The following is a 12,990-nucleotide window of genomic DNA, read 5'->3' as shown; positions in this document are numbered from 1 at the left end:
CTGAATCCCCAGCATTATGTTAGTACCCAGCCCACAACAGCTTCTCAACAAATCCCCAGGAATCTGCATTCTATAGGCATCTGAGGTTTGGTCTGGTGGATCACGCTTTATGAAAGAAACATTGTCCTAGGCAGTATAGAGCCATAATCCTTAGAAAGATTTGGCCTGGCCTCTAGACGGTTCCCCTGAAAAATTGAGGAGAATTTAGGGAGTGATGAATTAAATAGAATTTAAAGAGTAATCTAAAAAGTGATGACAGAAGCACTAGAATGCAATGACGTAGTCAGGGATCCGTGTAACATGAAACTTACACATAGTCAAAGTTATTCTTTCAAACCACTTACCAGAGAGGAGACCACATTCCAATCTCACTTTTTTCTCCAATCTGGAAATGAATTGCTCTTTTTGGAACTGGGCCCTGAGGAAATAGCCGGCTTGCATTTGGAGTCATGTTGTATGAAAAACGCACTCAATCCAGGAAGATGCACATACTCTCAGTACCATGTGGGTACACAGACCAACCACAGGAATAACACAGGTAACCAGCGGAAGGATCAGTGGATTGACGGCTCCCATCACACAACCCCTCAGGGGCGTATGCTAATTGAGTGGGTAGGTGGGCAGAATTGCCTGCATCGTTTAAATCATTTCTCTTTGTCATTTTTTGTTCTCTTACTCTTAGAAAGAGGAAAAGATAATAAACTAGTAACTGAGAAGAGAAGACCATTTCAGACCAACAGGATGGAAAGGAAGAAAACAGTGAGATGAGAAAGATAGAAGGAAGGGGGAAAAGTGTGAGTAACACGTATGAATAGAAAGGAAGATAGAAATCTGTAAAAGTAAAAAAATAGAGAATCCTGAAGATTAAATTGCGTTTAGCCAAAATGGTGGGAAAATTGAAAGAGGAAAAGATACATAGTTAGGGTAGTAAAAAGGTAAAGTTGTTATTTAAGATTTCTTCACTTTCTTTCGCTCTCTTTTTAGCTTTACATGCTGCTGCCCTTTCTGGCCATGTCAGCACTGTGAAGTTGTTACTGGAAAATAATGCTCAAGTAGATGCTACTGATGTCATGAAACATACTCCACTTTTCCGAGCCTGTGAAATGGGACACAAAGATGTGATTCAGACACTCATCAAAGGTTAGTTATTAAGAGCACTCCTAACAAGTCACTCTCAAAAGCTAGGATTTCTTGCATTTGCCTTTTGAAATATAGCTTTACATGGCAGAAAGCTGCCTGGGTAGAAGGATGGAGGGAAGAGCCTGGCATCAGGAAACTTGAGGTTCACTCCTAGTTCCACCTGTTAGCAGCTGTTTGATTTGGGAAAAGTCACTGCCTCTGCCTGATCTTCAGTTTCACTTTATGTAAAAGGGGAAGGATTCCTACCCTGACCAGCTCACAGGCTTATTGTAAAAATCTGAAGTACATGATATACATGAGAGCTTTTTGCTAAGAGTAAAGCATTTAAAGGACTGTTATGTTTTTTAAACTTCTTTTTGATAAATGCTCTCTGTATTAGACATTTTCATTATATTTTTGCTCTTTCAGGTGGAGCAAGGGTAGATCTAGTCGACCAAGATGGACATTCTCTTCTACACTGGGCAGCGCTGGGAGGAAATGCTGATGTTTGCCAGATATTGATAGAAAATAAGATCAACCCAAATGTGCAGGATGACGCAGGAAGAACCCCACTGCAGTGCGCTGCGTATGGGGGATATATCAACTGCATGGCCGTGCTCATGGAAAACCATGCAGACCCTAACATTCAAGACAAAGAGGTAGAAATTCTAGGTCTTTTCTATATTGTCTGCTCCAAAATGTTTGGAGTATTGCTTCTTTGTTAACTAAAATTAAGGAAGACAACCATTTACCAAGTGAAGAGATCACTCACAAATCTGTTAATTAAAAGTGACTTTTATTTGTCCCTGTTCTCTTCTAGTCCTTGCCTATATATCCGTATATAATTCAACAAAGTCATAATATAGAATGGGAATTGTTTTATAACTTTTATAAAATATGTATACATGGCAGATGTATATAGATATATAAATATATATGATATGATTTTACAAACCACATTTTGTTTTGTTCACTCAAAATTATCACCAGTACTTTTTCAGTTGGTATATAATCTTTTTGATAATCATGGGTGCTTAATATTCCAAAGTTCTATGAGCATTCTGTTGAATAACTCCTTCAATCCCCACAGCAAGTCTATAAAGTAGTTACTCTCATCATTCCCATTTTACAGATGAGGAAATTGAAGCTCATGGAGCTTCAATAATTACCCTAAGGTGACAACAGTGGTGGGAGTTTTGGGGAGAGTCAGGTCCAAACTATGCCTGTAACCTAAACTTTAGAATTAAATCAGTAACTTCCTATTGCTGGACCCTTTTTCATTATTCGTAGAACATGTTGCATTAATCATCTTTATGCATTTAACTTTTTTCCTTTTGGAATATTCTCTTAGAATAATTTCACCCAAGTGGTATTTCTGAATCAACGTGATGAATGGTATATGACTGTGACTAGGCTTTGGTATATATTGCCGCACCGATTATTAAAACATCCGGCTTCATCTGTGCTTCCCTCAGCTATGTAGCAATGTATTGATTTCTCTCAATTTAGCCAGCATTGACATTTTTTGCTGGTTTATTTACTTTAACTCTTTAAAAATACTAGCATATTATGTTTTCCAAGTCAGAAAATATATTCCTTATTAATTCATTTAATGAGTATTTATCGTTTGTTACTATGTGTGAAAGTAACATAATGAAAAATGTGTAAAAAATGGTCCTTACACCAATGTTATTAGAAATGCATCTTTTTTTTTTTAGAAATGCATCTTTTATACTCTGTTGTACCTTTTACTTTTTTTTTACACGTTGTCCATTCATACATAAACAGTATATCACTTATGTAAGCCACCTCCCACTTCTGTTAGTTTTTACGTGGATTGTTTCGGACTATCCACAAAAACAATCATGCTGTCGGTGAACAATAACATTTTTATTTCTTTCTTTCCAATTCTTATGATTTTCATTTCTTTGTCTTGCCTTATTGAACTAACTAGGACCGCCAATGCAATGTTGTTGTTGTTTTTGTTTGTTTGTTTGTTTTTGGCTGTGTTGGGTCTTCATTGCTTCGCTCAGCCTTTCTCTAGTTGCTGTGAGCTGGGACGGGGGCGCTACTCTTCGTTGCAGTGCATGGGCTTTGCATTGCAGTGGCTTCTCTTAGTGCGGACCATGGGCTCTAGGCATGCGGGCTTCAGTAGTTGTGGCTCATGGGCTCTAGAGCGCAGACTCAGTAGTTGTGGCGCACAGGCTTAGTTGCTTTGCAGCATGTGGGATCTTCCAGGACCAGGGCTGGAATCCGTATCCCCTGCATTGACAGGTGGATCCATAACCACTGCACCACCAAAAAAGTCCCCTCCAATGCAGTGTTGAATAGAACTGGTGAGAGTTGGCATCCTTAAGTCATTCTGACTTTTCAGGAGAAAGCTTTAAATAATTCACTATTGAATATGATGTTTGCTATAGATTCTCTTATATTTCTGGTTGCTATGAGTTTTTCTAAATCACCAATTAGCTGTTTAATTTTCATCAAATACTATATCTGCATCTATCAACACGATTATTTTTTCTACTCTTTGCTATTAATGTGGTGAATTACATTGATTACATTGTCCCACTTGTGATGTATTTTTTAAATATATGTATTAATGGAATTTTGTGTGCTGATATTATGAGATTTTTGCATTTATGTTCATAAAAGAGATTGACGTGTCTTAAATTTGTCAGTTTTCATCCTCTGTATTTAGAAGCTGTTTAGGTGCATACAGATTTAGGATTGTGATATCTTCTTCTTTGACTCATTTAACACTATGAAACATTCCTTTCTATTTCTAGCAATGCTTCGTGCCTTTTTTTGTCTTTCATGATATTGAAATTTTTTAAGAATACAGGCCATTTATTTTATAGAATTTCATTCAATTTGAGTTTACCTAATGATTCATCATAGTTAGATTCAGGTTTTACATTTTGGGTTGGAATATTACACAGGTGATATTGAATCCTTCTCAAGGTATCACTTCTGGACTCATGTGATACCTCTTAACATAGTGTTCTTTTGATCACTTGGTTAAGATCAGTCCATTTTCTCCACTGTATACTTAATATTCTCTCTTGCTGTAATTAAGCAATTTGAGAGAAATGTTTATATATTTGCGTTAACATAAATAACTGTGTCCAAAAGTACCAACACCAGATGTACTTGATTTTTCTTTATGCTTGTAGGGAAGAACAGCTTTGCACTGGTCCTGTAACAATGGATACCTTGATGCCATTAAATTACTACTAGACTTTGCTGCTTTCCCTAATCAAATGGAAAACAACGAAGAGAGGTAAGCCGTTGATAAAAAGAATGTATTGTTGTTTGTCTCACATCCTTTCTGCCATAGTAAAAAAATCTCAAGTTCAGATACTGGTTCAGAAATAATAAGTATATTCATAAGGAATCATTACACTAAGAAATTCTGAACCAGAAGAAAAGAACAGAAGTTCCTTGCAATGTTGATTTAGCATCCTGGGATTTTAAAGCTATTCAGAACTTTAGATATTGCCTAGGGCAAGCTCACATTTTCCAGATGAGGAAATTTAGGCCTTCTGACTCGTGGCTAGCATTAATTCAGGGGAGTCCTGACTGACCAGGACTAGGAATTCGGTTAGGCCAGTGGAATGTGTTATATATTCAAGAAGTTTCTTTTGATGAAGAGGGTATTATCAATTAGTGGACAGAGGTGCCGCCATGTAGCATGAAAAAATAAGGAGAAACTAAGATGAAAATTCAGGATTTTAATCTAAATGCAGATTTCTTGAGTAACATGAGATCCACAGAGTTAGGCTAGGGTTGTTATCCAAGGACCCAGGTCCAATAAGAAGGAATAGACACAGTGTGAAGTCTGAGCAGGAGAGATTCTTGGTGGTCTTGGATCTAGGATGATTCTAGTAATTTGTAGGTAATGACTAAGATGGTAATCAGATTTCCATACCTGAGTCCCCCCCAGCCCAGGTCTGTGCTTTAGTGTTCATTGTTCATGGATGCTGTCACTAAAATGGCCCTGCAGTGACACCATCCCCACCCTCTCGCCCACCACCAGGTCTTTCTTTCTGTCAGGAGGTGGGAAACTTTGTAGAGAAAGGGGCTTTCTCTAGGCCCACTGTCTCGGGGGGAACATGGGGCCTTCATCTTTCCTACTTCTTTCAGAACCTTTCCCCATTAATTATACTCCCTATCTCTTATTTTCAAGTTCTCTTTTTTCTGAAGTTTGTATTCTTTGCCTTCTCTCACACTGTCTTCACTGCCTCCATTTCTTCATCCTCACCATTCATGCCTTTGCATTCTGGCTTCCATCCTCACATTTATACTGAAATCTGTGTCTGAATGGTCACTGACAAATTCCTAGTTGATAAAGCATATGATGTCTTTATGATGTCTTCTCTGCCCACCCTCATTGGCCTTTCTACCTCTCCTATCTGACTCCTCTTCTTTACCTTATGTAGAGTATATCTTCTCTAAGCTTCTGTGACAGTATATTTTCTTTCTTTCCTTCCTTCTTTCTTTCTTTCCTTCTTCCTTCCTTCCTTCCTTTCTTTCTTCTTTCTTTCTCTTTCTTTTTTTTTTTTTTTTTGCCTGTGCCACGCAGCTTGTGGGATCCCCAACCAGGGATTGAACCCATGCCCGCTGCCGTGGAAGCACAGAGTCCTACCCACTGGACCACCAGGGAATTCCCCGAATTCTCTTTTTTTTTTTTTTTTAAAGATTTTTTGATGTGGATCATTTTTAAACTTTTTATTGAATTTGTTACAATATTGCTTCTGTTTTATGTTTTGATGTTTTGGCTGCGAGGCGTGTAGTAGTATCCTAGCTCCCCGACCAGGAATCCAACCCTCACTCCCTACATTAGAAGACGAAGTCTTAACCACTGTACCACCAGGGATGTAACCCCCTATTCTCTTCTAATCATGCTCCTTCTTCATTTCTTTCGGCTTCTGTTCGATTTTTTAGTTTTTAAATATAACATTCTTCAAGAACTAGATCTCTTCTCTGAGCCTGTCTCCTTTGGCGACCTGAGGAGGCTTCAGCACTCACCTGGGTGCTGGTGAGGTCCAGCTCTCTATTTCAGACTCAGCACCTCTCCTTGGTTCACACTGTCATCTCCTCTTCATTACCAGAACCATTGTCTAGATCTGCCCTCTTTGGCCCTTTCTGGGGCTATCACAATGCCTCCTCACTTGTTTTCCTTCCTTTGATCTTTCCCTCATTCAATTCCTCACCTTCCGAGGTAGCCTTTCTAAGTCATATCACTAATGTAATTGTTAATCTTGTCATTCCTCTGTTCAAATGCAGAGCAGAGAAGATTGTTCTGGTCCCACAGTCATGGCATCCCTAACTGTGTCCTCCCCTACACTGTGAATCTTTATAGCACTTGGCACATTTCACTTTATATTACGATTTTCTATAATCTGTCTCCCCTATTAACGGAGAACTCCTGAAGATCATGGTTGTCTCTGTATTGCTCACCATGCTTTTCATGAAGTAGATGCTCAGTAAATAACTGTTGAACTGTCACATCAGTGTTTTCAGGCTCCCAGTAGCATCACCCTGCTTCCTATCTGCATTAGAAACTTATGTGGAATTCTTAGACCACATACAGACTTAGATAAAGCAGATTAGTAAGCCTTCTTTGGGAGTGATTATATAAAGGATTCACTGTCTCTATTATAGTCAAATGACAATTGCAAAACAAAAAAGACTTGAAGATTTAGGCATTTGGACATCTAAGGAAACTGGAAAGTCACGTGGAATTGTCAAGGCTGAGGTTTTGGCATTAAAACAGATATGTGAGGGTGCTGAAGGTTTCTCCCTTTGAAACCCTGAAAAACAAAAGGGAAAGATTAAGAATTCTAAGAATTAGTGATGATTTATTTCTATAAAGCATGTATTCTATAACAGTGTTTACTGTCTGACTGGTATTTTTTGGGGGGAAACAATAAAAAAATTTTTTTTGTAATTCACTTTCCATTTATATGCTAAACCTTAGCATATAATTTTATAATTTGAATTTTAGACCTAAGTAAGAATATGAAGTAAGGTGCTTACTGCCTCCTGGAGTAAACGTATGTTAATTACAGACCAAAAGGCCAAAGGAAAAATCCTCCTAACTGTACTTGCCAGTCTACAGATGAAAAGAGACTGTGGCAGTATCCCAGTCTCTAATGTTTCATCAGCAATGCACCTTGATGTACAAATGTCAGAACTTGGCAGTACCTTTCATGTTTATTGACATTCCAGTTTAGGCATTCTACTCATTCCGTCAGACCATTCCCACATGGCAAGTCCAATTGTATCTTCTCTCTTGTCTTTATCTACATTGTTTCTTGACTGGTTACCATCAACCTAGCGCTAATTTTCACTTCACATGCATTGACACAAACCACTTGATGTACACTATATGGACATAATTTTTGCCAACTACTGCTGGCTTTCAGTCAATAACTATCTGACAGCCATACTCTGACATAGATGGGAATATTCACAGTACTAGAATGTTTCTAAATTGAGTTTGGGATGAAGAAAGATTCAATAGTAATAATTACAATATGGTCAGTTGCTTAAACACTAGGTATAGACTTCAATCTTAAGACCTTGCTAGATATTTGAATTGTGTCTCCCTGAATCAAAAATTGACTGAGCATTGTAATTTGAATTAACCAATTTAAAAAAAAAAAAAAAAGACATTTTTGAGAAAATCAGGAAAATGTGCATTTAGAGTGGGCATTCGATCTTACTAATTCCTTTTAATTTTGTTAATACAATGACATTGTGGTTATGTTCATATTATTTACAGATGAATCTAAACTGCAGAGAGATTAAATGATAGGAGTTCATGGATTTGCTTTATTTATTTTTTGTATTTATTTTGTTTACTTTTTTACTACGCTTCTCAGTTTGCGGGATCTTAGTTCCTCGACTAGGAATTGAACCTGGGCCCATGGCAGTGAAAGTGCCGAGTCCTAATCACTGGACTGCCAGGGATTTCCCCTGGGATTTGCTTTAAAATACTTGAACAAAAATAAAAAGGAGGGGGGTAGGTGAAGAAAATACGGCAAAAGTTTTGCTAATTATTAAAGTTGGGTAATGAGTGTATAAAGCATTATTATGCTATTCTCTCTACTTTGTGCTTGAAGTTTGTGATAATAGTAATATAATTTTTACATAATAAAAATATTTAACATACCTTTAAAATGTAACTTTCCATCCACAAGCAGCCTGAGAGATCTAGTTCTTCTTCTCCCCTTCATTTCACCTTTTACCGATGAGGAAGCAGAAGCTCAGAGCAGTGAAGAGAATGCGCAGGGTCACACAGGTCTGCTGACCTCCAGCTCAGCTTCTCTGGGGTATACTTTGCCCATGTCATTTCTTTTTGTCGTGTTTGTAAGTAAATGCATAATTTGGGCCTCACTTTCATAAGCCATATTTTGATAGTACTGCTTTTATACTATGTGAAAGACACTGCATATTAATAATTATAGAAAAAATGATCAAGCTTACTAAAAATACATGTTATTTGCACATTGACTTAGAAGCAGTTTCATTTTATAGGAGACATACATATTCAATAATTGATAGATGAATTATGGAAGGATTACTGACCAGGGAGTCATGTAATCTTAGTCCTCATCTAGATTTCGCAGGTAACTAATTACACAACCTTCAGCAAGTTGCTTCATCTTTCCGGGTCTGTTTATTCATTTATAAAATAAGGTGTTAAACTAAACCTCGAAAATTCAATTCAGCTCTACTATTGTGTGGTTCTGTGACTCTGATGATTTCTTCTGTTGGGGAAAGTACAGTCATGAAAGGCATTTTAGAATATATAGTGAAATTTGTAAAAGTTCTTCTAATTTGCAAAATGCTATTTACATATATATAATGTCTTAAAGTTTATACAGGCACCTCTACTTTATGGCCTTCCGGTTTCTGAACAGTAGTGGCAAATTTAGCTGTCCTAAAATGGGGGTTCTTTAATTTTAGCATTTAGGACTTCCTTCTGAATTTAGAGTTTCCTTACTAAAGTGACCAAGTCACCCTTTACTTCTACTGAAAACCTCTTCCTTTTATATCTTACTGTGACTTTTAGGTGAGTTTTGAAGAGTTTCTTTTCAGTCATCATTGGATGATCTTCTGTGTCTAATCATAAATCCATATCATCATTTTCCACCTCATCAATCAACTGATTGTTTCCTCCCAACACCTCTGACCACACTGACTCAGTAACAGTCACCCAGAGGGATCCGATCGGGCAGTCGTTCAGCAGTCATAAATAGCTAGTTTGGGACCTATGCAAGTAATATTCGTGATAAGTGACTGTGCTGTCACCAACCTATGTATGTCCTGTAATAACAGCACTCACAGCTGGCTTTCACTGACTGCTTCCTTCATGCCAGGCACACTGCTGTCTTCTTGACCTTGATTATTTCATTCTCTCCTCATGCCAAGTCTGTGATGAGAAAGGTGGGGCTTAGAAACACCAAGTAAGTTGGTTAGGAGGTGACAACCAGCATTACCATTGTTGCATGGTAGAATTTGTTTACTTCAATTTTTGTACTTTTTGCATTGTTTGAATTCTTAAACTTTGTGTCATTTTTACAAAATAATAATTTTTCTTTAAAAATGGAAAACATATTTGCTGAGATATTAACAGTGATTAATTCTGAGAGTGGGAGTATAGATGACTGTTATTTTCTTCTGTGTATTTATCTAGTCTGTTTTATATTTCCAAAAATAGAGAAGATATATTTTTTAAAGGAATCTGCCTAAAATCACACATCTAGAAAGTAGTTGAGACTCAAATATATAACTATATGACAGTAGTACCCATCTTTTCTAAATATTTATCAAAAAGGTATGCACACTGTACAGAATTTAAAAGGCACAAAAGGGCATTTAGTAAAACTAAATGTCCCTCTTACCCCCATCTCTGAGACAACTAACTTCCTCCCCAGAGGCATCGCTGTCACCAGTTTCTTGGGAAACTTCTAGTGGTATATTTGACATAGATGAGCACACAGGGATATATTCTTTTTCTGTCAGTGGAGCACACCATAATACTGTTCTGTTTCTTATTTTTTTCTCTTTTCCTTCATTGAACAAGTCCTTCTGGAAACTGTTCCTTATTTATTCATATACCACAATAATGACTGCATTATGCAGATGACTTTATTACTTGGGTGGCCTGTACTTTATTTGACCAGTCCTCTGGTGATGGAATTGAAGTTGCTTCCACTGTTTTAGTATTTCAAACTATGCTTCTGTGAATATCCTTGTATATAAAGCGTTTCACACAGGAGAGCAAATCTATAAATGCCTATAAGTGAAATGGCTATGTCAAACAGCAGATACCTGAATAATTCTGATCTATATTGCCAGATTGTCTCCTTAAAGATTAAGGTAGTATATAGAGAGCCTGTCTCCCTCCATCCTCACCAGCACAGCGTGTTGTTAAACTTTCTGATCTTCACATTATATTTCTCTTAAATGAGTGAGGTTGAACATATTTTTCTATGTTAGGAGCCACTAGTATTTCCTGTTTGAAGTACTTTTATCTTTGTTATTGATGTTTTTGCCCTATGAATATTTATTTTTATGTATTTGAATTTATCAATCTTAAGGTTTCTGAATTTTGTATCTTTTTTTGAAAAAAACTTCCCACTCCAATATTTTTTAAAATCTTCCATAATTTATTCTAGTACTTTCATGGTTCCTTTATGTGTGTGTGTGTGTGTGTGTGTGTGTGTGTGTTTTTAGATCTTTGCTTCATTCATTTTGGAGTGAAATGTGATGTAAGAATCTTTTTTTTCCAGATGGCTGCCCAGTTGTCCCAACTCTATTTAATTATCCATCCTTTCCGTAGTGATTTAATGGGCCATCCTTATCATAGACTACGTCTCTCCATTTGGGGGTATATTTCTCATTTCATAAGCATTAACAATCAGTAATCATGGGCTCAAACTTATGAATCTCAGAATATTATTTGCAGTGCTTTTTCAGATAGGAGCAAGGAATTACTTGGAACATGGGGAAGCAGAAAAGTGATCATGGGTTCTCACAGTCTCTAATTTGTGAGCAGGTGAGCAAAACTGAGAAACAGACGTGGTCAGCGCACAAAGCACCGACCCCAGTTTCACCCTTGTTCCGTGCGCCTCAGAGAAAAAAGGAGCAGCCTGAGTACAGAAGATAGCTTTGCCTGAGGAACATTGCACATCTTAGAATGAGGTTTCCTTCTGCTGCATAATATTGCCAGTTTAACTGCGCCCTGAATTACATTCCAACACTTAAGAAAAATCTCCCTGCTTCAGGTACACTCCCCTCGATTACGCTTTGCTTGGTGAGCGCCACGAAGTGATCCAGTTCATGTTGGAGCACGGCGCCCTGTCCATCGCAGCCATACAGGACATCGCTGCCTTCAAAATCCAGGCTGTCTACAAAGGCTACAAGGTCAGAAAAGCTTTCCGAGACCGGAAAAACCTCCTCATGAAGCACGAACAGTTGAGAAAAGATGCTGCTGCCAAGTAAGTGTGAGCCCTAGAGACTGTGTTCTCACAACTCAGAGTTGGTGTGGAAGCAGGGCACGGGGGTGGCAGGGGCCAGGAGAGAGAATCGGGAGGGAATCTGAAATAATTGTGATCCCTGTACCCACCTCACCGTTCCCCTCCTGCTCACCCGTCCTTCAGAGGACTGAGGCTAATAGGAAGCATGGCGGCCTGATCTCTACATAGTTGGCCATTCCTCTGGGTTAGTCCTTGATGTTCTAACCCTGCGACAAATCACTGCCACACCCACATGGCAAGGAGCGGGGGTGGGGGTGCGACCAGCCGTAAGCTACAAGGGGATAACGGTCCTCTCACCTTTCCTGCCTTTCCAAGAGAAGCTTACACCAATACCTAGCTACTTTCACTAGACTAATCTAAGTCTAGTTTTGATCTGAATAAAGCAACCAGTGTGTATAAACAACTTGCTCTCCCCTACCTATTCCTTAACAAATGTGTACTAAATAATGTAATTTATTCAAGAATTATTGATTGAATTCTTGCTACACATACAAAACTCTTGGCTTGAGCCAGGAGTAAATAGTATTTGCTTCAAGGACCTCACACTTTTTTGGATAATGATACATAATGTGCAGAATGGTCATTTGTGCCTGTTATACATTGTGATTATTTTACCATAAGTGATTGATTTTTAGATTACGCTTTGGTTTGCCTTTTCTTTGATACTTGTGTTGGGTGTTTTAAATAGCAGGGGAGAGTTGCATAATCAGGTATAATACCGAAACCTCTGACGGTAAAGATGCAGATGACAGGCAGCTTCTTGATGGATAACTTCCTGGCTGTATCTTGAATGTTTCCAAATCTTGGGGCCTTCCAGTTCTTGAATCCTACCTTGTCTTGCCCATAAGGGAGAAGCATACGCATAATAAATAACAGTTAAAAATAGTAATAAAAGGCAGATAAACTATGTTAGTGAGAAGTTAATAGCATGAGCTGGAATGCTAACCACCTTGTCAGTCTTCAAGACAAGACTGACAGAAACACATCATATTCTGTGACTCTGAAGCTACTGAAGGAGGTGGCATCCTGGGAAATATTATTTTGCACTCTTCTCATAACAAGGCTCCCTCCTCTTCACTTTTACCAAAGAATCCAGTATTAACCTAAAGCCTCTACATGCCCCTTTTCGCAGCCTTCTCATAAAAGTTCTCTGCATGTGAGTGACAACTGTAAGTGGGTAAATTATCCTGAGTTGCAAGTAAATATTCTCTGCAAAGGAAGGAATATTGTATTTCCAACTAACTGATGTTTCTATAAACCCCAGTTTAATGTATGAGAATCTGTTTTCCGAATTTGAAGTCATATCTACCTGAATACA

General features: G+C 38.0%; 1 protein-coding gene across 11 annotated transcripts in view; it reads left to right on the top strand.

Moving 5' to 3' along the window:
• INVS (inversin) overlaps nucleotides 1-12,990 on the top strand; it is a 188,419-nt gene that overhangs the window by 89,719 nt on the left and 85,710 nt on the right. For all 11 annotated transcript variants that reach the window (XM_057720191.1, XM_057720193.1, XM_057720190.1 and 8 more), the window contains 4 exons: nucleotides 985-1,140; nucleotides 1,549-1,778; nucleotides 4,296-4,402; nucleotides 11,421-11,633. In XM_057720191.1, the coding sequence (XP_057576174.1) occupies nucleotides 985-1,140; nucleotides 1,549-1,778; nucleotides 4,296-4,402; nucleotides 11,421-11,633 (706 nt within the window). The remainder of the gene's footprint in view (nucleotides 1-984; nucleotides 1,141-1,548; nucleotides 1,779-4,295; nucleotides 4,403-11,420; nucleotides 11,634-12,990) is intronic.

Source organism: Hippopotamus amphibius, chromosome 2 (assembly GCF_030028045.1).
Source record: "Hippopotamus amphibius kiboko isolate mHipAmp2 chromosome 2, mHipAmp2.hap2, whole genome shotgun sequence".
Classification (NCBI taxonomy): domain Eukaryota; kingdom Metazoa; phylum Chordata; class Mammalia; order Artiodactyla; family Hippopotamidae; genus Hippopotamus; species Hippopotamus amphibius.
Note: the sequence above shows the minus strand (reverse complement) of the source record. Positions and strands in the feature narration are given on the sequence as shown.